At 47.7% G+C, this 24,872-nt stretch overlaps 1 protein-coding gene across 1 annotated transcript in view; it reads right to left on the bottom strand.

Moving 5' to 3' along the window:
• slc4a5a (solute carrier family 4 member 5a) overlaps positions 1–24,872 on the bottom strand; it is a gene marked incomplete at both ends in the record, with an annotated part of 72,792 nt that overhangs the window by 17,301 nt on the left and 30,619 nt on the right. The window contains 8 exons of the mRNA XM_084308137.1: positions 145–258; positions 975–1,166; positions 1,637–1,698; positions 5,824–6,095; positions 11,503–11,636; positions 13,575–13,749; positions 15,107–15,235; positions 15,436–15,590. Of these exons, the coding sequence (XP_084164263.1) occupies positions 145–258; positions 975–1,166; positions 1,637–1,698; positions 5,824–6,095; positions 11,503–11,636; positions 13,575–13,749; positions 15,107–15,235; positions 15,436–15,590 (1,233 nt within the window). The remainder of the gene's footprint in view (positions 1–144; positions 259–974; positions 1,167–1,636; positions 1,699–5,823; positions 6,096–11,502; positions 11,637–13,574; positions 13,750–15,106; positions 15,236–15,435; positions 15,591–24,872) is intronic.

Here is a 24,872-nt window from a genome sequence, read left to right as displayed (position 1 = left end):
CTATAAGTATAAAGTATAGTATTTTGGTTTGCAAAAAAAGTATGCAGTCCTTAAGTTCAATCACTTTTGGGGGCACCAGTTAAGAGGTAAGGTAATGTTCTTAGGTTTCAGATGGAGTTTTAAAAAAAAGTACAATTCTGGTACCTTCAACTCTGTGGGGACGATCAGCTTGGGGGTTTTGAGCCCCACCAACATGTCCAGCCCCACGAATGTGATGATGGACATGAAGATGGAGAAGTCGCTGATGAGCTTCCTCAGCTGACAGCAACAGCCAGGCGGCAGAAACAAGACGAGAGAAGATCAATCAAATGAGAAACATAGATATTTGTTCTGGGAAATACAATGTGCTTTGGAAAAAAAAGACTTAAGCCGTGTGTGCCGAGCTTCCACGGAATTCAGAGATAATCCTATGGTTTGGAGGGACGGGTTTGAGGGATGTAGGAGAGAGGTACATGCGTGTGGGACGTGCAGTGTCGGGTCTCATAAGATCATACCTACATGGTTATTGAAGATGAGGGAAACAACATTGCTGGACGGAGTGGGGTTTGACACTGGGGAACAGGATATAGCGAGCATGAGGCACGGCACAAGTGGGAGGAAAACAGTGGGGTTGGAGTTGTTAAGAGATTGTGAGCAACAGGCATTTAAAAAAAATTTACATTTCAAGATGCTAACAATTATGTTACTATATATTATTAGATATAATTATAATATTTATATATGTATTATTATTATATTATATGCAACTGATATTTACCAGATAAGTGATACTTTGCTACTTCATCGTAGCACTATCAGTACCACATGGTTCATCTAATTAGACAAAAAAAAAGTCCTGATATATTGGAAATGTAAGCTCCCCGGATTATCGAAATCTGAGCCAAAAATTGCATCTGGGCCCCAGTCCCTCCCTACTGGTTCCCGGCAGTCCCCTTACTGTATGTCTCTTACTGTCCGCCGCTCGGCCGTCTCACCTTGGTGGGGAAGTAGCGGCTGAACTTGAACTTCTTGAGGGAGACGGTCATGGAGTAGGTGCCAAAGAACAGGATGAAGGACATGAGGGCCAGGTCAGGCACGTATTTACAGGAACTCCCCACCAGAGAACCTCCGTACGTCAGACACTCTTTCTTGCTCAGCTGGCTCCAGTCCATAGCTGTCACATTCACCTGGGAGAGAATGGACGGAGGGGGGGGGGGGGGGGGGGGGGGGGGGCGAGGAGTTATTTATTTTAGGTAGAAGAATATTGGCAAAACAAAAGAGAAAATTGTTGGCATAGATATGAGGTTGTCATTAGTGAGAGAGAGACAGAGACAGAAAGAGAGACATGAAGTTGTAAGGTGAGAATTAATGACGGCAAACAACACACGGGAAAGGACGGAGAGCAAAGTGACTTGTTTGGTAGAACCCCATTTGGAGTCAGGGTTAGCTGTAAACAAACCCATTTTTCTTTTGTCTAATAGTGAGAGCATTATGTTTGGTCTTGTCGTTTTGGGCTTGAAAACAGCACCGTAAATATGTCATGTGAGTCAAATGTGAAATATTAAGAACCCCTTAATCATTCAGAGCAACCTCCCTGCTTGGAGCATGGACATTTAAAAACGGCCAAAATGGAAATCAAATGAAAACAAGCACTTACCCCAAAGAGACTAGAGCTGTTATCCGGAATTGGAACTAAACCATTGAAGATCATTGAAGCCACTGGGAGTGGGGTAGTACATAGTCGGTAATGGAAGGGGAAATTGAAGGAGAGAGGGTCAAAGCGAGAGGAGAATAGACAAGGGAACAAGAGAAATGCAAACCATAATGAGTTGAATAAGAACTCAACAGCTGGACTCTGAGAAACTGCAGAAAGTGCGATGAAGCTCATGCAAACAACATAAACGGTACTCACTCAAATGAGGCAGCGGCCAAATTGTTTGTGCGTGGCGAAAGCAAATAGGGAACAAATCAGTAACAGAACTCAATGTCTCGAGTCATTTCTAAACATCCTTTTCCTTGTAAACTTAGCAAACAAGAGTGATCATCTCTAGGGAATTGGTGCAATAAAGAAAATCCAAGCTAATAGTCTAAATCAAGTCTTCCAAATCGTTAGCCTCATACGATAATTGCCTAAGTAATATTTTGGCCAAATTGAGATTTCTGAAGGGCCCGCGTCCACCTAGCGCATATTTCTGACCGCACGCATCTGTTTTCAATGTATTCCAATGGGGAGGGAGCGCATGCGGCCGCATGCGGCCGCGTCTAGGAAGTGCGCTGCCGTCGGCTTCTTTTCTCAGCTTTTTTGTGCGGCAGAGAGTTGAAACTTTCTCAACTTTCAGAGCGATGCGCTGGGCTCATTTTCAGACAACCAATCACAGCCATTCATCTACCACTCTGTTTGTAACCTGACACCGGAGCTGCCTGCCTGTCTGGCTGTCTCCCACAGACCATTGAGATTCGCGACAAAACTAATAATAATAACTACACGAATACACTACTAAAAAGCTAATAAAAAGCAAAGGGCGAACTGTGGTGTCAGGCAATAACTATATATATAATTAATATACAATAAAGTTATTCAAATATGCTATAATATGTGCAAAACCGCGGCATGGCTGTAGATTTCTCTCTGTCATCTACACAAGATGCGCTGCATGCCAGCGCTGCCGGCGCACTCCCAGCATGTTTCACGGAGAAATATGCGCTAGGTGGACGCGGGCCCTAACTGTAATTTCCTCACACCTGCATCGAGAAGCATCCATCTGCAGAACGTCAGCCCAGCACTCTCAGTCCCCACGCTGTCAGGCCCCGCGCTGTCAGGCCCCTCGGGAATTTGGGTCACCCGCGCCACCCACCCAATGGCTGAATTTACATCAGGGTCCCCCATTTTCAATTCATAATGACATTTATGACATACTCAATGCAGTACTGTTACATTTGTGACATACAGTAAATATATACAAGGGGGAGGGAACTGTACATTTATGATGAATTGAAAATGGGGGACCCTGATGTAAACAAGACGGAAGTCTTTCTCTGGTCTGCATCCCCTTAACAATTGTGTGTATTGAACTGTACTGTACCCATTCTGCAATCTGTTAAATAAAGTTTAAATAAACGCATCGCGGATCTGCCCACAGGAACGCCTTACCCAAAGCTGTAAAGGAATGTGAATCACTACCCACTTTCAAAAACACTCTCAAAGAACACCTACGGGAGACTGCAATTCGAAACTGGCCCCCACAAATGTCCTAACCCAGTTGTACAGTAAATGACCAAGTATGGCTTTGTCAGTATTCCAATGTACAGTGTACAGTGTCCCCCACCCACCCCCTACCCAACCCCCCACCTCCAATGTACAGTCCCCCACCCACCCAACCCCACCTACCCAACCTCCTCCAATGTACAGTTTCTACGTCAAATGTATATACACTCTTTTCTGGACACTTTTTGTATCACAAACAGTACTGTATTTGCAAATCTGGTATGTCTTAAATGTATAGATGTAGCAGTACTGTCTATCTGTATGTCATGTGTGTCATATATGTTAGGATGAATTGAAAATGGGGGACCCTGATGTAAACAAGATGAAAGTCTTTCTCTGGTCTGCATCCCCTTAACAATTGTATGTATTGAGCTGTACTGTACTGTACCCATTCTGCAATCTGTTAATAAAGTTTTCAATCAATCAATCAATCAATCAATCAATCAATCAATCAATCAATCAATCAATCCCGCACAGTGCAATACTCCAATTCAGCCATTTGCAATTCAGCCATTGGGTGGGTGGCACCATAGATATATATAGAACACTAGATAGCTTGCCCGCGCTGCCGGCCAATAGAGAGCGACGTCACTGAACCGCCGCCATCTTGCTCCAGTTAGCCTTGAGTGAGAGTGAGTGAGCTGCACAGACAAAAATACTCATAACTCGCTGAAATATTGGTTTGGTTTATTACAAGCATTTTAACGTGGCTATGATTCAAGCGGTTTGTAAAAAAAAACATCTTTAATTTTTTTTTATTTATAAGTATGCAGTATCATAACTATATCTTTGATGTTTATAGCAAACCAACCCGTTTGTAAATCCGTCAATATTTCAGCGAGTTATGAGTATTTTTGTCTGTGCAGCTCACTCACTCTCACTCAAGGCTAACTGGAGCAAGATGGCGGCGGTTCAGTGACGCTGGTGACTCCGCCTTAAGCTATCTAGTGTTCTATAGATATCTATGGGTGGCACTGCTGAGCGGGCCTGTGACGGTCTCGTGACCCAAATTCCTGAGGGGCCTGACAGCGCGGGGCCTGACAGCGTGGGGACTGAGAGTGCTGGGCTGACATTCTGCAGATGGATACTATTGCCTGCATCGCCCTGGCTTAGTGCCCTATGTCCTCAGCCAATCAGAACGCTTGTTACGTTAAAAAATCCCCATCTGCCTTCAATCACTCGTGTGACTTGTGCATTTTAACATTACATACACAGATGGCGATCGCATGACTTAGTATAACAACTGCCTTAGTGTATGACATGTATGTATGTACGAGGAAAAAATTTCACGACATATTAGTTTAAAACTCACCATATTTTGTTACGCAATGGTTGTTGTGTTTTTGTATTTTTGCAAACTTGAAAAATTACTTAGGCAATTATCGTATGAGGTTAACAAAATGTGTATCCTTTACATTATTATCCCAACACCTCCCTTGTTGTAACTGCACTCTGCTGTGGCAAATCTACCCCACGGCCCCTGTACCTCCCTCAGCCAAGGCCCCCCCACGGCCCCTGTACCTCCCTCAGCCAAGGCCCCCCACAGCCCCTGTACCTCCCTCAGCCAAGGCCCCCCACGGCCCCTGTACCTCCCTCAGCCAAGGCCCCCCACGGCCCCTGTACCTCCCTCAGCCAAGGCCCCCCACGGCCCCTGTACCTCCCTCAGCCAAGGCCCCCCCACGGCCCCTGTACCTCCCTCAGCCAAGGCCCCCCACGGCCCCTGTACCTCCCTCAGCCAAGGCCCCCCACGGCCCCTGTACCTCCCTCAGCCAAGGCCCCCCACGGCCCCTGTACCTCCCTCAGCCAAGGCCCCCCCTCTGTGTACCTCCCTCAGCCAAGGCCCCCCACGGCCCCTGTACCTCCCTCAGCCAAGGCCCCCCCTCTGTGTACCTCCCTCAGCCAAGGCCCCCCACGGCCCCTGTACCTCCCTCAGCCAAGGCCCCCCCTCTGTGTACCTCCCTCAGCCAAGGCCCCCCCACGGCCCCTGTACCTCCCTCAGCCAAGGCCCCCCACGGCCCCTGTACCTCCCTCAGCAAAGGCCCCCCCTCTGTGTACCTCCCTCAGCCAAGGCCCCCCACGGCCCCTGTACCTCCCTCAGCCAAGGCCCCCCCTCTGTGTACCTCCCTCAGCCAAGGCCCCCCACGGCCCCTGTACCTCCCTCAGCCAAGGCCCCCCCTCTGTGTACCTCCCTCAGCCAAGGCCCCCCACGGCCCCTGTACCTCCCTCAGCCAAGGCCCCCCCTCTGTGTACCTCCCTCAGCCAAGGCCCCCCCACGGCCCCTGTACCTCCCTCAGCCAAGGCCCCCCACGGCCCCTGTACCTCCCTCAGCCAAGGCCCCCCCACGGCCCCTGTACCTCCCTCAGCCAAGGCCCCCCACGGCCCCTGTGTACCTCCCTCAGCCAAGGCCCCCCCACGGCCCCTGTACCTCCCTCAGCCAAGGCCCCTCACGGCCCCTGTGTACCTCTCTCAGCCAAGGCCCCCCACGGCCCCTGTGTACCTCCCTCAGCCAAGGCCCCCCCACTGCCCCTGTGTACCTCCCTCAGCCAAGGCCCCCCACGGCCCCTGTGTACCTCCCTCACCCGGGTCCGGAGCCAGGCACTCGCACTTGTAGGCGGTGACGTAGTCGGGCTTGAAGCCGGTGTTGATGGGGTAGTACTTGAAGGAGCCCACCATCTTCTTGATGGCGTCAGAGATGAAGATGAAGGAGATGAGGCTGGAGAAGCCCTCCTCTGTGAAGCGCGTCATGTACTTGATGATGTAGCTGGCGTCGGTGGCCACCAGGATGAGACACTGGAGGCAGGAGTGCATGCCGATCCACAGACGCAGCTCCATGTAATCGATGTCGTTGCTCCTGGAGACGGACGCGGGAAGAGACGGAGAAGCGTAAGTCATTTTCCAACACCTGCAGCCAGGTGTCAACATAATAGATACCTGTATGTCTGGGTCACTGGAAAAGGTCCAGTGAATGGGCCCTTCCCACACCCACTTAACCCTTTCACTACCAGGTAGATAAATAGATACTTTATTAATCCCCTTGGGGAAATTCAGGGTATCTCACAGCTCACACAGTATACAGATGTTGACAGTTCACATTCAGTTTCACGTTATGTCTGCATCATGAATAAAAAATAGGCCCATGATAAAATTCTATTAAATCATATCTATCAATATCAATAAGAGCATGGTGAGATAAAAGCAGGTGTATAAAACAGGTGTGTAAAAACAGGTGTATAAAAACAGGTGTATAAAACAGGTGTGTAAAAACAGGTGTAAAAACAGGTGTGTGGGGAACAGGGAACAGGTCAGAGGTCAAGGTCCCCTGCACTATATTGCGCTGTTGTACAGTCTGATGGCAGTGGGGACAAAGGACCTCCTATACCACACTACAGATGGTTAACCTTTCACTTTCACACTACAGACGGTCACCGCAAGACAACGCTGTGTCCACCACAACACCACAATGACCCTAGAAATAGCCGTCGTGAGACACTTCGAACGAGTAGTCAAAACCCACATGGGCTCCTCTTTCCCCGACACCTTCGTTTGAATATAGACCAAACAGGGCCATGGATAATGGCCATCGCCCTGGAAACACACACCACACTCACTCACATGGACAAAGAAAATACATGAGTGAGAATGCTCTTAATTGATTACAACTCAACCTTCAATGCCACCATTCCCTCTAAACCTGTCTCTAAGACCTCCGTCTGCAGCTGGATATCTGACTTCCTGACGGGCAGGCCCCAGGTGGCGAGAATCTGTACTGCAGCTGGATATCTGACTTCCTGACAGACAGGCCCCAGGTGGCGAGAATCTGTACTGCAGCTGGATATCTGACTTCCTGACGGACAGGCCCCAGGTGGCGAGAATCTGTACTGCAGCTGGATATCTGACTTCCTGATGGGCAGGCCCCAGGTGGCGAGAATCTGTACTGCAGCTGGATATCTGACTTCCTGACGGACAGGCCCCAGGTGGCGAGAATCTGTACTGCAGCTGGATATCTGACTTCCTGACGGACAGGCCCCCGGTGGCGAGAATCTGACTGCAGTTGGATATCTGACTTCCTGACGGACAGGCCCCAGGTGGCGAGAATCTGTACTGCAGCTGGATATCTGACTTCCTGACGGACAGGCCCCAGGTGGCGAGAATCGGCAGCCACACCCCTCCTCCACAGCTCCAATATCATCAAACTTGCTGACGACATGACCTGGGCCTCATCACTGACAATGATGAGATGGCCTACAGAGAGAGGAGGTGAAGACACTAACCAGCTGGTTCCAGGACAACAACAACCTCTCTCTCTCAACGTCAGAAAAACCAAAGAGATTATTGTAGAGTGCAAGAGACAGGGGAGCGGACCCCTCCCCATCTATTGGTGGGGCTGAAGTTGACAGCAACTTCAAGTTCCTCTGTGTGCACATCACAGTGGACACACTGGGACACAGTGGTCAAGAAATCTCACCAGCGGCTCTATAGACCTGTTCGTAATCATGGTCAGAACAACGGGGCGGACAACAATATATTTGCATTTGTTAGCCATGCTAGCGATCTAAACAATCAATCCATGCCAAAGCTAGATATGTAAAAGGTGAAAGACTCACACTCACAGCCATGCTGATTTGGCTAAATGACATCCAGCCATTTTAGTTTGAAACTACTTTTAGTCCGGGGGGAGTGCCATGGTTTCTCCGTAGAGCCCCGTCGTATCCTTTTATGGCGCTTTTCCACTGCATGGTACCTACTCTACTCTACTCTACTCTACTCGGTATTTTTGGTTTTCCATTACCAAAGTACCTGGTACTTTTTCGGGTACTTTTTTAGTCCCTGCTCGACTCTGGTTCCAAGCGCGAGCCAAGCGGGTAGAACTGGTACCATAAATGTCACATGAAAAACTGCAGACCACTGATTGGTCAGAAGAGAGACGCGTCACTGTTTGGAGAGTCTGAACGAAAACAGAAAGCCGCCATCTTGAATGTCTCGCATAGGATTTCATTATGGTTGCAGCAGGCACAAGTTCAATAAACAAACAATACAGTCACTGTGTATTCTGCCTCATTTATTGATTAAACAAAACCGACGTCAACACAATTTGCCACCGAGCGGAGAGTTTAGTCTCGCAAAAAGATCGCTGACTTGTTAAGGCTTAAGCTTATGTTGTGCTGATGTTGTGCTAGCGTTTTAGCATGGCTATCGTACATAGCGCGATCAATATAACTCGCTATTGATTGTTTGTATGAGTAACGTTAATGCTAATAGAATAGACACAACGTGAGGTAATCACCATCCATTTTAAACCGGTTATTACCTAATGCTAACGTTAGCAAATAGACGCGACTGGTAACGTTACAGCTTGTTAGCCTAATGCTAACGTTAGCATAGACAGCCTAGTTAACGTTAACGCTTGTAGAATAGACACAATGAGAGGTAACGTTAGCGTTATCAGAATAGACACAACGAGAGTCTCGTTAATGTTGTTATTGATTGATTGATTGAAAACTGTGTTTTACTCTGGCTTGCGCCTACTAGCTCATGACATGGACATAGCTATGCTGGTGGAGCTCTCACAGAGCTATGGAGCTCTCAGCTGTACACCAGCAGCCCCGCCTCCCCACACGGAGACAAACTGAGTACTTTATTTTAGTACCTGCAGTGGAAAAGGAACGAAGTACCAGGTACCTAAAGCGAGTAGAGTAGAGTAGAGTAGAGTAGAGTAGGTACCATGCAGTGGAAAAGCGCCATTAGTGCAGCAGCTTGCGCAGGTCTGAGGCAATTCAGTCACGTGACTCAGTTGGTATTGCTGATTGCCTCGAACACGGTATGTAATCAGGGACGCGGCAAGTGGGGGTGCGGCGGGGGCTGCAGCACCCCCTGCTGGCGGGGAGTGTAACTGCAACTGAAAGGTTGTTTTGGCATTTATTCCATTGTAATACCGAGGCTACTCAATGTCACAGAGCGGAGCGGCACTGCAGATTTACCTACTCTTGGAATTCATTGCCAGATCCTCATAGGGGCGCTGTCTCGATAATGCAGTGTTATTAAAGCAGCTTGTAGCCGACGCATGAACCGGTTGGGATTCGAATAGACGCGGCCTGGAAGCGTCAATGCGGAACTGGAAATCCGTTGGTAAAAAAATAGACGCAGCCTGGAATAGTTTTGGGACGCTGAATTTGCAGCCAGTAAAGAAATATATCTGCGGTTTCCCTGGCGTGAACAAGCCAGCAGAACTATCCGAGCCCCCGGGAGGGTGGTCGAAGACCTTTTGCATGTCGGCGATCATGTATGCGGGGAACTAATTGCAGAGGGACGACTGACTGAAGTGGAGAGCTGCCTGTCGCCCATTCTAACGAAGGACCCTTGAGCAGATCCTAGCGATTTTAGATGTATCACTTTGGAAGTGTGCGGCTGTTGTCCGAATACTAGTGAACATTGAAAAATAAAGGCACGACATTTAGAGACGTCCCCGTCGTAGCGTTCTGGTACGGGGGCGCAACAGGTGGGGTATGCATCAAAACGGTTACATTGTTTGTCTCGCACGCTCCGCAGAGCTGAGCGTGAGAGCGCGGAGTTGGGCAGTGGTCTCCTCTAGTGAACAAGAGTGTTGGTTTACCAGAGTGGTAAACCTATGACGTTATTATTATATCACTTATCTCAGCACCCCCACTTCCCGCGGACTTCCCGCGTCCCTGGGTATGTTTGTAAATAGCAAACAGGTCTATTTCCTGAGGAGACTGAGGGGGTTTGGCATCAGTATGCTCACACACTTCTATAGGTGCACCATGGAGAGCTCGCTGGCAGGCAGGCTGGCATCACGGCCTGTTCTGCCCACAGCCGCAAATCACTAGTAAATTAGTAGCGGAGTCAGCGCAGCACATCACTGGCAATAGACTCTCGGCCATACAGGATACAGGATATCATTCATCAGCAGTGCCTGCAGAAGGCACAGAGCATCATCAAGGACCACAGCCGTCCAGCACGCAGACTGTTCACCCTGTTACCATCTGGCAGGCAATACAGATGCTTGGCTGCATGTACTACTGGACATACGGACAGTTATTACCATCAGGCATCTCAACTCATAAGCCTAAATATTCCACTTTACATATCTGCTTACCTGCTGTTTACACTGTTTACATAAAAATCAACCATGACTGCTGCTGTTGAACCTGGACTGCTAAATACCAATGTGCAATACTGTTGTATACACTTGTCACTTTTACACAGAAATCCTCATTGTCATAATATGATACATCCCATTCCATTCTCTCAGATCTACTTTTGTATAAAAACTCTTTATTCCTGTTATTCTATTTCTATTTACTTGTTTTAATTTGGTTTTATTTGATCTTTATATGACTAGCGCTCTAATGCATCTAGTGCTCTTACTGCTGAGCTGACCTGTTCTCTCGTCCAAAATATTCCATTGCACCATTGACCCTGTGTTAACCTACATTATCGTTAGCCTCATACGATAATTGCCTAAGTAATTTCTTTGCCAAATTGAGATTTCTCACACTGCTGCATTAGTGCTAATGTCCTCAGCCAATCAGAACGCTTGTTGTTACGTTCAAAAATCCCCATCTGCCTAAATCATTCGTGTGACTTGTGCATTTTAACGTTACATACACAGATGGCGATCGCATGACTTAAGCAAGTAAAACAACTGCCTAGTGTATGACATGTATGTATATAAGAGGAAAAATGCCTAAGTCACAACATATTTTGTTTAAAAGTCACCTTCTTTTGTTACGCAATGGTTCTTGTGTTTTTGTATTTTTGCAAACTTGTTGATGCACATTGTGGAACTTATTTTCTAAATATAAATGAAATACTCTTACACATTTTCTGGAAAATGAGTTTTTTCTTCTTTTCCAAAAATCGTGAAAAATTACTTAGGCAATTATCGTATGAGGCAAACGATATGACCAATAAATAAACTTGAACTTGAACTCATTGCACCATGAGTGGCTGTCAGCATACTGTAGAACTCTGTAAGTTATGGATATAATAGTCTTTGCATCGCTGTCACCAAGACAAATTCCCTTATGATTCTTTTATTTGGGGAGCAAATAGTGTTTCCGATTCCAATTCTCAATGTAATTCTTCCAATTACAAATGAGCACTTTGTGTTTTATGTTTCACAAGCCTCAGGAGAACATAATGTAGCTAGACGATGTTCAAACACCTGGCCACATGCCTACTGAGAACATCACATTATGTCATATTATGTCCTGGTTCGCAGAGGCAGCTGAGCTCACTTGCTGAATTCGAAGAGGAGCTTTTCAAAGATGAGGATGGGTCCAGTAGAGCTGAGGATGATGAGGGGCTGACCGCTCAATAAACAGAACACCGTCCCCGCCAGGGCCGTGCCTAGGAAACTCTCCATAACACCCTGAGAAGTGAGAAAAGTGAGGAAGATGGTATAGAAACAATAGAGTGAGTGAAACAGAGACAGAGAGAGAGAGGGGATGATGGAGAGGAGGGAGAGACGGAAAGAGGGAGAGGTATAGAAGATAGTACCCATAGAAATAATAGGGAGAAGGAGAGAGAGGCGAGGAAGATGGTAGAGAGCAAGGAGAGAGAGAGAGAGAGAGAGAGAGAGAGAGAGAGAGAGAGAGAGAGAGAGAGAGAGAGAGAGAGAGAGAGAGAGAGAAACTGAATCAGATGGAGAGAGTGGAGGAGGAAATGAAGAAGGTGGGGGAGACAGGACTTGGCAGTGAGGGAGGTAGTTCAGTGAGTGCAGGAAAAGAGACAAAAGAGAAAAGTAGGGAGGGAATGGGGGGGGGGGAGGCAGGCGGACAGCATAGCTGGTGTGTATGTGAGAAGATTAAAGAGAGACCGAATGTTGTATTTCAACTTGACAACATGTCATAAATCACGGGCAGCAGCCAGAAAGCACTTACCTTAAATGGTTCCTGCATGTATTGTTGTGTGTGTGCGTGTGTCCAGTTGATAAAACCGTCATGAGTGCGAGTGTCCAGTAAATTAACTCAGACATGAGCGATGAGAGTGCGATATTTAATTTATCAACCAATACGATTTTTGGTAGTAGCCCAGTGAGGTAGCTGGTTGGTAACACTGGCTGGGATAAGACCTTCCCACTGGTGCCTCTCTGCTGAATAAAGGATGAAAGTGTCCACTAGGGATGGACCATACGGCCAGAATATCATATATTTCAGCTTTGTTGACAGTATAACAATATTTGACGGTAGTTCGTTTTCCATCGTTGCAAATGTCATCGTGATACGACATCTTTTTGATGTCTTTACCGTGTAATAAAGTCATAGTGCTACTTTATTCAACATGGTACATGTATTTTCTCATCCAATTTGCATTACAAATTCCTTATATTACTTAGGAAATGTGCAATATATAATCTTCCCCTGTTTATTTCTTTTGTACATTGTAATGTGTTTGTTTGTTATTTGCTTATGTATATGATTCTTAACTGTGTTTTTATTTGGTTATTGGTGTGTATGGTTATGTGTATGTATGTATGTATGTATGTATGTATGTATGTATGTATGTATGTATGTATGTATGTATGTATGTATGTATGTATGTATGTATGTATGTATGTATGTATATATATATATATATATGTGTGTGTGTGTGTGTGTGTGTGTGTATGTGTATGTATGTATGTATGTATATATGTATGTATATATGTATGTATGTATGTATGTATGTATGTATGTATGTATGTATGTATGTATGTATGTATGTATGTATGTATGTATGTATGTATGTATGTATGTATGTATGTATGTGTATGTATGTATGTATGTATGTGTATGTATGTATGTATGTATGTATGTATGTATGTATGTATGTATGTATGTATGTATGTATGTATGTATGTATGTATGTATGTATGTATGTATGTATGTATGTATGTATGTATGTATGTATGTATGTATGTATGTATGTATGTATGTATGTATGTATGTATGTATGTATGTATGTATGTATGTATGTATGTATGTATGTATGTATGTATGCATGCATGCATGTATATATATATATATATGTATGTATGTATGTATGTATGTATGTATGTATGTATGTATGTATGTATGTATGTATGTATGTATGTATGTATGTATGTATGTATGTATGTATGTATGTATGTATGTATGTATGTTGTATGTATGTATATTTGTACTCCTGTTGGGGCCTCTTGGATCGACATTGTAAATAAGAAACCTGTTCTTAATGTTTTATCTGGCTAAATAAAGGTTTAATTTTATTTATTATATATATACAAAATGTAATAAACCTCACAGCGCCTATAGCATCTACCAAATGTCCCCCTGAATGACTGTAGAACCTGGTAGTTATCCGTGGCGTCTCCCAGCAGGCCGCCGAACGTGATGGCGTTGGTGATGCAGCCCAGGTAGATGAAGAGCACGGCCGAGATGGACTGCAGGTGGAGACCGTCGTAGATGTCGCTGAGCAGCCAGGGCAGCTTCCTCTTGATGTCCAGGTACAGACCCCCACAGAACCTGCACGCACACATGACAACACACACACACACACACACACATGACAACACACACACACACAAACACACACACACACACACACACACACACACACACACACACACACACACACACACACACACACACACACACATGACAACACACACACACACATGACAACACACACACACACACACACACACACACATGACAACACACACACACACACACACATGACAACACACACACACACAAACACACACACACACGTACTCATGCATACAAACACACACACACACAGATAGAGTGGTTATGATGAAGCACACACTGTATAGTCAGCCCTAAACGGAAGGCTATCATTAACACAATGGGGCAATAGTAATTCCATTGGTGCGTTGGGGATAAAAGGCATGAAGCAGGTTGTTACTGTACATCACTGCACCAAATCCCAAATGTATTCAGTGGGCGTTCATAACATAACCCCTGATGGCTGTTTCTAAACGCAGTCTCTAAAATACTCCCTAAGCTCTAGCACTCAGTCCAACATTTCATTTAGTGAGCAGAGTCTGCTTTGGAGTTCACTTGGGTTCAATTGCCCTTTAAAAGTATTTTCAGATATTGTGAGGGGGCACTTTCTTATAACGTCCCATTTGTTCCATGGTGCCAGGGGTTCTCAATGAAGTCGTGCTCCTGGGTTAGAGGAGCTGCATCGATCCGTCCTGAACAAACCCTTTGGCCGCCTGCCCGGTGACGCTTAGGGTGAAACTAGAAGCATATTTATTCCCACTCTGCCAAACGTAGATGAAGTTGGACCGATATGCAGTTGGCTGAGTGGTTCCGGGCAGCGGGCCTACCTCCCTGTGAACCTCCCTCCCTGTGAACCTCCCTCCCTGTGAACCTACCTGTGAACCTACCTCCCTGTGAACCTCCCTCCCTGTGAACCTACCTCCCTGTGAACCTCCCTCCCTGTGAACCTCCCTGTGAACCTACCTCCCTGTGAACCTCCCTCCCTGTGAACCTACCTCCCTGTGAACCTCCCTCCCTGTGAACCTCCCTGTGAACCTCCCTCCCTGTGAACCTCCCTCCCTGTGAACCTCCCTGTGAACCTACCTCCCTGTGAACCTACCTCCCTGTGAACCTCCCTCCCTGTGAACCTCCCTCCCTGTGAACCTCCCTCCCTGTGAACCTACCTCCATGTGAACCTCCCTCCCTCTGAACCTCCCTCCCTGTGAACCTCCCTCCCTGTGAACCTCCCTCCCTGTGAACCTCCCTCCCTGTCAACCTACCTCCCTGTGAACCTCCCTCCCTGTGAACCTACCTCCCTGTGAACCCCCCTCCCTGTGAACCTCCCTCCCTGTGAACCTCCCTGTGAACCTACCTCCCTGTGAACGCCAGCTCCTCCCCCATCTCATGGGCCACCGGCATCTCCTCGTCCTCCGCCTGGCCCCCCCCTCCGCCGGCCGCGCCGTTCGTCTGGCCCAGTTCGTTCAGCGAAAACACAGACTTCCTGCAGACGGGACACAGAGAGAGAGAGACGGGACAGAGAGAGTGGGACGGGACAGAGAGAGTGAGACAGAGAGAGTGAGACGGGGCCGACAGAGCAAGACGGTTCTCGACAGAGAGCCCATTACTCATTTTGCCGCCGATAGGGCTTTTAGACGCGGGAGTTAAGTGTTGATTTATTACAGCCGGCGGTGAGTGTCCCACCTCTTGTCGGCCGAGGGAACCTTCTTTGGGGGCTCGATGCGGATTTTGGGATCCCATTCTCCAGGTGGAAGCACAATGACCTCGTCCAGAAATTCGTCTATGCCCGCGATGAGATCCTCCCGGTCTCTGGCCTTGTACGCTACATCAGCGAAGAGCTGGGGGGAGAGAGAGAGAGAGAAGAGAGAGAGAGAGACAGAGAGAGAGGGTGAGAGATAGAGAGAGAGAGAGAGAGAGACAGAGAGACAGAGAGACAGAGAGAGAGGAGGGTGAGAGAGAGATCAAATTTGTATCACAAGAGAGATCATGCAGATCAACTGAAAGGGTTTACTGTACAGTTCTTCACGATTGCTAAAACACAAAACGTACGGTTATGTATATAACCATAGTTATATGAGTATAGTGACGCTCAGCGTCATAGTGCAATACACTTCATATCCAGTATTGAACTGAAATAAATTCTCACATGTACCTTTAATACCATCATCTGTCTGGCCACACCCCCATCCGCTACCTACATAAGTGGGGGTGTGGCCATACCATCAGCTCCTTCCCAATCTTTCACCACAAGGCAAGATCAAGGGGTCCTCAGTGAGTCCTGACGCTGAGCGTCACTATACTCATATAACTATGGTTATATACATAACCGTACATTATATATCGTATAGCTCTGCTCAGCGTCATAGTGCAACACAGGAGCTGAGCAGAGCTGAAGCTCGACAAATGTACCCGCTGAGGCCCCCCACAACCATCAGAACCGGGGAGGACCTGAGCCCCCCGAACCCCCCTAGCGGAGGACGGGGGCGTCGGGTCCGACTGCGCGAAGAGGAGACTTCAGCAACTCAACGCACAGGGTGAGCAGACCGTGGGGCGTACCCACGACTACACAAACGCACAACCCGCATGCCACTAGGGAACGAACGGAAAGGAACAAACCCCCGTTACCACCCCTAATATCACGGGGTTAAGAGAAAAACCAACCCCGTGGCAAGGCCGTAGCAGCGGAGCGCGAAGGAGGACCCAGACCCAGAAGGGACTGGACCCTCCCGGAAAAAAGGGGGCCTGGAGAGGCCAATGACGCCACAGCATCGAGACCTCACCAGGCGGTTACTAGTGACACCGTCCCCCACATTGCCAGCGTATTCGGACAGGGCCCATCCAAGAGCAGGCCCTTCCCCCTATAGCATGCCGCCTAGCTCACTGATCCTGGTATACTCAGGCAGTCACCCATCCAAGTACAACCCAGGCCTGAACCTATACCGCTTCCGAAATCGAACGAGATCGGGCGTGGTCAGGTTGACATGGCTGTAAGCTCGAAGTACACAAGAGGTTACACCCACAGCGGGAGCAGGCAGCGCACCGGGGAGATAACCCCCAAAAAAGGTCGATCCCTCAATCCAGGCAACAGGCACTCGACCTGAGCCTGGAGCACTGCGGACTAGACAGGCGCCAAAGGGGTCTGCTGAAACAGCACCCCGGCAGAAGGGGCGTATGCTGGCATTGTTGTGCATCATGTCACAGCCTCCACAAACCCCCCCCGACTCTCTAGAGGGGTCGAGGCAGAGAAGGCTGACATGATTGGCAGACGTCATGAAACGTGCGGGGGCACACTAAAGCGGCCTAACCCAAGAGTTGACTCCGCTCCAACACACCAGGGAACCAACCACCCCCTTGGTTCAAACATGAGGTGGTTGTTCCTATAACCCCTCAAGAAAAAACTCCAAAACACAACTGCGGGTATACACTGGCTATACCGCAGTACAAGTGTTTCAGTTTTCAAAAAGGGGTTATCCCAGGCCTATGGGTCGACGAAACAATTTCGGACCGGGCCCGGCGGACCAGGACATACACAGGGATGCCAGAGGAGTTCCAAGAGAATCACCTCAACAGCCCCCTCCCAGCCATGCTTAAGCAGGAGAAGAGAGGGGCGAAAAGAAAAAGGACCAGGCCCCCTTAGCGCAGCGCAAGGTACAACACAACATGGACCAAGCAACAGTGAGGGGTAATACGTAGTAATCACAACCACGAACATCTCCATAACGTCAAACCCTGCAACACCCGGGCCGACCCGGCATTTCCCCCCCCGAAAAAAACACAAGTCCCTCAGGGTACCAGAACAGCAGATCTGCGTCCCCGGCGGACAACGGGTTAACTGACATGGACCGGCGCGACCAGAATCAGTCCTGTGCCCTAATCACGCCGACATCCCCAACACTAGGAGGGGGGTAGGTACGCGTGTCTATCCAAACATTATAGAGGGCGCCACCCAGACGGTCCCTTTCGTACCGCGCTCGGTGGCCCACCCCAAGGGCGTGAGACCCTCTACCTATGCTTTGATCTATTCCGTTAACATCCCCCAGATATGAACAAGAATTCGTCGAGACAAACCTAGTAAACTGGCGCTCGGAAGAAACAAACTCCATCCCAGTTGCCCCATAAAAACACTGTTTCAATGATGAGCAACCAAGGCGCGCAAGCCCATGCGTGATCCCTATCAGAAGCACCCAGGGCCAGCACTATGTACACGTCGAGACCCAAAACACATCAATGGATAGTCTAACAAGACACCAGATACCATTCCTCTAAGTCGCCTGGGAGAATGACAAGAAGTCGCTTTTTTCACAGGAAAAAATACGGACATGGGTCCCATACGACGCGGCTGAGGGAAAACAACACCCCGTCAACCATGCTCCATAAAAGAGAGGACGGGGAGCGACGTACCCTATGACGGGGGGAAAAACCATGACTCAACAGACCATTACCGGCGAGGAGTCAGGGAACTCCCTAAACAATACCCCGTCAACCTGCTCCATAAAGGAGAGGACGGGGAACCCCCAGAGAGACTTCCCACGTGAGCAATAGATTGAAAAGACATATTGCAACATTGAGCTATGTAACAATTGGATTAGGACTCTCCGAGGAGGAGGCTCTGAAACTCTGAGGAGGCTCCCTCACTGAGAGGGAGACTAACTCACAGAGGAGGCTCTGAACTCCCAGAGGAGAAGACTCTGAAACACCCTGAGGAGGAGGCTCTGACCCAATACACACACTACCAGTAGGGAGCAGAGCAGAAGAACAAACGTCTCTACTGCGTTGCATCACCCACCAAGCTCAATACACATACAACAGAGCAGAACTTCTTTTTAAGTTCTACTCACCTTGACAATCTGAGGAGGAGGCTCTGAAACTCTGAGGAGGCTCCCTCACTGGGAGGGAGGGTCTGAACTCACAGGAGGCTCTGAAACTCCCTGAGGAGGAGGCTCTGAACTCCCTGAGGAGGAGGCTCTGAAACTCCCTGTAACAGAGGTCCATAACATGGAGCCTGAATAACCCACGAAGTCTTACCAATAGAAACGCGCCCAGTGACGTACTCTATGGCGGGGGAATTTCCGTGGTCCACCGCCCAATATGGCGTGGGACCAGGAAACTCCCCCCCCCCCCCCCTACCCTGTAACGCGCTGATCCAGCAACGTGACAGGAAGCCCGAAGGACAGGGGGTTTTAACCCCTGACCAATCAGAAAAAAGGGAGGAAGGTTTTACCAGTTAACCCCTTTATGACCCCTCACCCCTGATACGATGTAATGACAAAGTAGAGCCATGACACCAGTCATAGCATGCTACCTGAAGCGTTTAACAGCTTCACATAGACTCATGTGCGAAACCTGCCATCATTTTACAAAGAAAAACACAGACCCAGAGAGGGCCCCTTTAAGAGCCCCGGGTACCAGAGCTTACACATGTGACTTCTGTAGGCCAACACCTAACCCAGTTGTGGATCTTAATGACACACACAACCCTCCATCACAACAAAAAAGGCAAAAGTAGACTCTCACTACCGTAAGAGGAACGCCGTTTTTCATAACGAGAGAAGACACAAGTCCTCGATTACGTACTGGCCACAGGCCTTGCTAAGTCCACATGATAGCGACCAAAACAATCTTAGGAAAAAAACTTTTTCTCAAGCAGGAGCACAACCCCAGCAGAAGCTGAGGGATTACACTGTATCCCCACAAACATAGTGAAAACAATATATTGTAAACAAAACATGTTTGAGAGGAGGGGGGGAAGCCCCAGGGAACCGGGGGGAATCACCCCTCCCCACCTTACCCTTGATACGACTAGGTTGAACAGGTACCCCTGTTAATATGTGAACACGTTACCTGTTTATTGTCATCACAGGCTGAGAGAAGGACTCACCCCTCGATCATACAGATACACCCCAAACCACAGAGGCCTGTTTCAGGACATCTCCCTCAACTTTGATACCTGTCATGTATCCCAGAGCTCCACCATAAAAAACCTCTGAGTCATTTTTGATTCCTCCCTCTCATTTAATGCACATATAAAAAATGTCACCAAAATTGCATTCTTCCATCTTCGTAATATCGCAAAAATACGCCCCATTTTAACTCTGGCTGATGCTGAAACCCTGATTCATGCTTTTGTCTCATCACGTCTGGACTACTGTAATGCACTTTTTTCAGGCCTACCTAATTCAAGCATCAAAAATCTTCAACTCGTGCAAAATGCGGCTGCACGGATACTAACTAGAACTAGAAAATTTGATCACATCACACCAGTTTTGTCCGCCCTACATTGGCTTCCTATCCAAGCCCGCTCTGACTTTAAAGTGCTACTCCTCACCTACAAAATTTTAAATGGGCTTGCACCGCTCTATCTATCCGATCTCATCTCCCGATACTCGCCCGCTCGTGCTCTGCGCTCACAAAATGCGGGGCTTCTATCGACCCCTAGGGTTAAAAAGAAATCCGCCGGCCACAGAGCCTTTGTCTACCGCGCTCCCTACCTGTGGAACAATTACCTGCCGTCATCAGGGGCGCCTGCTCTGTCGAAGCTTTTAAATCCCTGCTTAAGACTCATCTTTTCTCTCTCTCCTTCAACCTACCTTGATCTCACCTGGTCGGGGACTGACCTTTAGATTAATCTGTGTAGTTTAGTTATGGTACAGGGTACTACATGGTACCACTGGGTAGTTTACTATAGGGTAGTTTAGTTAGGGTACAGGGTACTACATGGTACCACAGAGTACTACATGGTACTGCATGGCATTACAGGGTACTACATGGCTTACATAGCTCTACATGGCACTACATGGAACTACATGGCACTACGGGGTACTACATGGTACCACAAGGCACCACAGGGTACTACATGGCACTACAGGGTACTACAGGATACTACGGGGTACTACATGGCACTATGGGGTACTATAGGGTACTACATGGCACTACGGGGTACTACATGGCACTACAGGGTACTACATGTCTGCTCCTTTGCAGCACCACAAACATGGGAACTCTCTAACTCTTCCCCCCCCCCCTCTCCCCCCCCTCCCCCCCCTCCCTCCCCTTCTCTCTGAGTACCCGTCTCCTGGCGCTGACCAAGGTGATGGATGCCTCGGGGTCTTGGCCAAGCTTGTAGTGACTGCTCTACATGCACCTCCGAGGCCTTGGATCAGTTATTCTCCGCCGTCTGTCCGTGGTCCTGTCAACTGATTAACAGACTGTTAACAGATTAACAGTCAACGCGGTTTCATTGCTGGGTTAAGTACTTCTATTCTATTCACATAATACGCTTACTTCATATATCTACTCCATTCACATATATGCCTACCACTTGTATCTATTGCTATGTCCGCCTACTACAATCTCATGAGCTGTCTAACACCTGTCCCGTCTCCCTGTCTTCCTATGACTTGCTGTCCTGGAGTGTTGTCCGGAGTGTTGGACGTCCCGTGACGAAGGCCGGGAGATTGCGACCCCCTCTGCGTGCCCCCCTGTCTCCGGAGGTCTCGTAGTGGTGACCGGAGTGCCGGATGTCCCGCGATGATGTCGGGGAGTTCGCGACCCTCTCTGCGCCACCCCCTATCTCCCTGTCTCCGGCTGTCCCTGAGCAACGACCGGAGTGTTGAATGTCCGTGACTAAGACGGGGAGGACGTGACCCTCTCTGCGCCGCCCCTGTGCCTCAAATAGATCCGCTATCAACTCTATCTTTAATCTTTCAAAATGTTCAGTTGCTATCGCTATTAGCTCTATCTTTAATTTTTCAAAATGTACAGTTGCTATTGCATGCACTCATCTGTGTTTCACCACACACATGAGTGCATGCTTACCAACTGTCCGTCTGCAACACTACTATCACCAACATCTAAGAAGGGAGATCCCCCCTTGAACGGCCCCTTCTAAGGTTTCTCTCCTCCACACTGCCTGTGGAGCTTTTTTCCCTATTGTTAGGTTTTAGTGAGTTTTTCCTTACCTTCGCGTGGGGTATGTCTGGGAGTGCTTGCATTCTTTCATTTATTTGCATTCATCTAAAAAATGTTTGGACCCTATGGTGTTCTTGTTCTGTTCTTGACTTATTGTTATGTTGTCTTCTTGACCTGTTTAAAGAAGACCTGTACGGCCCATGGGGACATTAACGTGTGTTGTCGGGCCCTATAAATAAATTTGATTTGATTTGATTTGATCATATGTCACTAAGCATAGCTTTGCAGGGTTATTAACCCAACTAGTTGTGAGCTCAACCACGTTAACTAACGTTACATGAACACACAAGTTCTCATCACAACCAAACCAGTTCATTTTTACTCACGTAAAAAACAACGCCGTTTTTCTAGGTAGAGAGAACTATACCAGCGACAAGACAATTCACACACAACACATGTCGTATCCCCAATGTAGTGAAGCAACATACGTTTTGGAAAAAAACATCGTTATTACAAAACATTTAGAAGGGAAGGAAGGAAGAGGCATTAAGTGTCCAGAAGGACTCTTACCTACACCATGAGCGCAGGCTGAGAGGACTGCAACCACTGGTCTCTCCATGTTGACGAAAGTCCTCGCTGGCGGGGCAACATGGTGTAGGGCCGACTAACATCCTATGTCAAAGATAACGTCGTAGTCAGAGTGTTATGGCCTGTTATCCTCACGGCTAATGTTCAACGGTGTAGCATAACCTAACAGCCAACCCAGGCCGACTGGTAGCAACAAGCTAACGCTCCTGGCCTAGTGAACATAACGAGCCAGCGCCGCAGCTAACAGCTAACTGGCTAACAGTTAGCTCACCCAGCTAGCACGCAAGCTAAGCAGCTACCACCGAAACTGCACACGAGAACACAATAAGCCAACACTTCAGAGAGCCGCCGTCTGACTCACCTCCTCATCCTAAGAGAGAAGAGAAAAAGAAATCAACACAGTTTCCAGAACGGTGATTGACAGATATACAGCGGAGTCGGCACAATTCCTTCATAGGCTGCAGCCGACTTGAGCGTGGAGCTTCCGATAATGAAGCACCAAACCCACTTTTCCTCCTAAGGGTAACTTTCAACATGAAAGATGGGGCCTTCACATGACAGAGAAGAATCTGCTCGTCCAAAAGATCCTGTGTTTTAACCACAGATCTCGGTCACGGCCCACTAGATTGACTATCGTGGGCTTCAACCCAGGACCCTCCCTCTGCCGTCTAAGAGGCAGAAAAAAGAATACTAGTCTGGGGCCGGCTTTCGTAAATTGTGCAGCTAACCCCCCATAGCAACACAACTGGCGCTCGCATAGCAAAATCATCACTCACCCAGAGGTAGCCAGCTTCTCACAACAGCCGACGCCTCCTGCACAGTCCAGCTGCAGAACCGAAGGTAATACCTGTCCAGCTGCAGCTTGGAGGACTGCAGGTGGGGATTAGACCAGCGACGCGAGCCCCTAATACGAAAAAAACGGTGGAGGTCAGAATAATCATCATCTTCCAGACACCCCAGTGACGAAGACATTATCGCCGTATTTTCTCGAAAATAGTGAGAGAGAAAACAAAGATATGATGTCAACGTAGCTCCTTGATCTTCTACTTTCTTCAAAAAATCCATCAAACTTAAAGTGTGGTACTTGCAGGCACTCAACGTGGTGAAAATTGAAGAAGGAGCTGATGGTATGGCCACCCCCCCGCTTATGTAGGTAGCGGATGGGGGTGTGGCCAGACAGATGATGGTATTAAAGGTACATGTGAGAATTTATTTCAGTTCAATACTGGATATGAAAAGTATTGCACTATGACGCTGAGCAGAGCTATACGATATATAACACAATACCCTAAACCAAATGACCAGTTCCCTAAACACATTCAATAAAACTAGCCCCCATTTGCCAAAACCATAAACACATTTCACCTGTAGACACAATTCACAAAACTCAATCCCCTTTTCTCACAACTCTAAACACATGTTGTCTTGCTAAAACACATGTCTCTGATCAAAAAGATCTCTGATCAAATGTGCACATTGAAGCTCATGTGATGCAAAAGGATAGCCACAGTCAGCAAAAGTTGAACACAATGAACACATATGGTGTCATTGATTAAACACAATGACTCAAAATGTAAGACACTTGTTGCGAATGATGTGACCACAGCTATAGTCCAGTGCAGAGTGCACAGTTTGCTGAAGGTTCCAAATGAGTTTTCTTTTCTTCTTTGGGGGTGGGGGGCAAGAATGATGTGTACAAGATGCATTACTGTATAGTAGGCCTATATCGTACATGTATAGGTCATGTTTCCAAATGCAGTATGTATACTGTTACTGAATTTCAAATAGCTTACAAAAAACTGTGACATATTGATAAGGATAGTGGAGTAACAGGAGTTGTAATTGTAAATGTAATTACTGTAAAGAAAAACATCACATTGTGTTTTAAATGTTTACGTGTATTGTTGTGTGTAATGGATCTTCCGTAGTGTTTACAATATTTTGCATTGAGTGGTGATACCTGTATTTTTTTTTTTTTTTTTACTTTCTCTTTTCCCCCTTTTCTTTTTCCGTTTTTCTCCCCTCCCAATGTTAGTCGTTATGCCAATTCCCAATCCCCTTCCTGGTCGTTGCGTGCTCTGCCCCCTACCGTCGGTCTGGGAGGGCGGAGACTATCACATGCTTCCTCCGACACATGTCCAGCCCACCACTTCTTTTCACCTGGCAGCGCGGACTCTCACTGGGGGAGTGTAATGTGTGGAAGGTCACACTACCTCCCCCAGGATCCGACCTCGCTGTGCAGGCGCCCGGACCGATCTGTAGGAGTCGCTGTTTTACAACGACCAGGACCCACCCTCGCCGGGTTTTCCCACCCTCTAACACTGCCAATTGTGTTAGTATGGACGGTCGGCCAACCCGGAAGCACCACAGCTGGATTCGATCCCACTGTCTCTGTGGTGGTGGGCAGACGCTTAGACCGCTGCGCCACCCGGCCGCACCGATAGCTGTATTTTCTTAGTAATTTTCATACAGTATGAGGAAATTACCATTGCATAGTCTCTTTTGGTAACAAGTATTTTCTGTTTGACGGCATTATTTATGACGGCATTATTTAATTAAATAATGCCGTCAAACAGAACATTTTTAATTTTTAATTTTGTAGAAAGAAAGCAATACGCTTGGAC

The sequence above is a fragment of the Notolepis coatsorum genome, assembly GCF_963971535.1.
Source record: "Notolepis coatsorum genome assembly, chromosome: 2".
Lineage (NCBI taxonomy): Eukaryota > Metazoa > Chordata > Actinopteri > Aulopiformes > Paralepididae > Notolepis > Notolepis coatsorum.
Note: the sequence above shows the minus strand (reverse complement) of the source record. Positions and strands in the feature narration are given on the sequence as shown.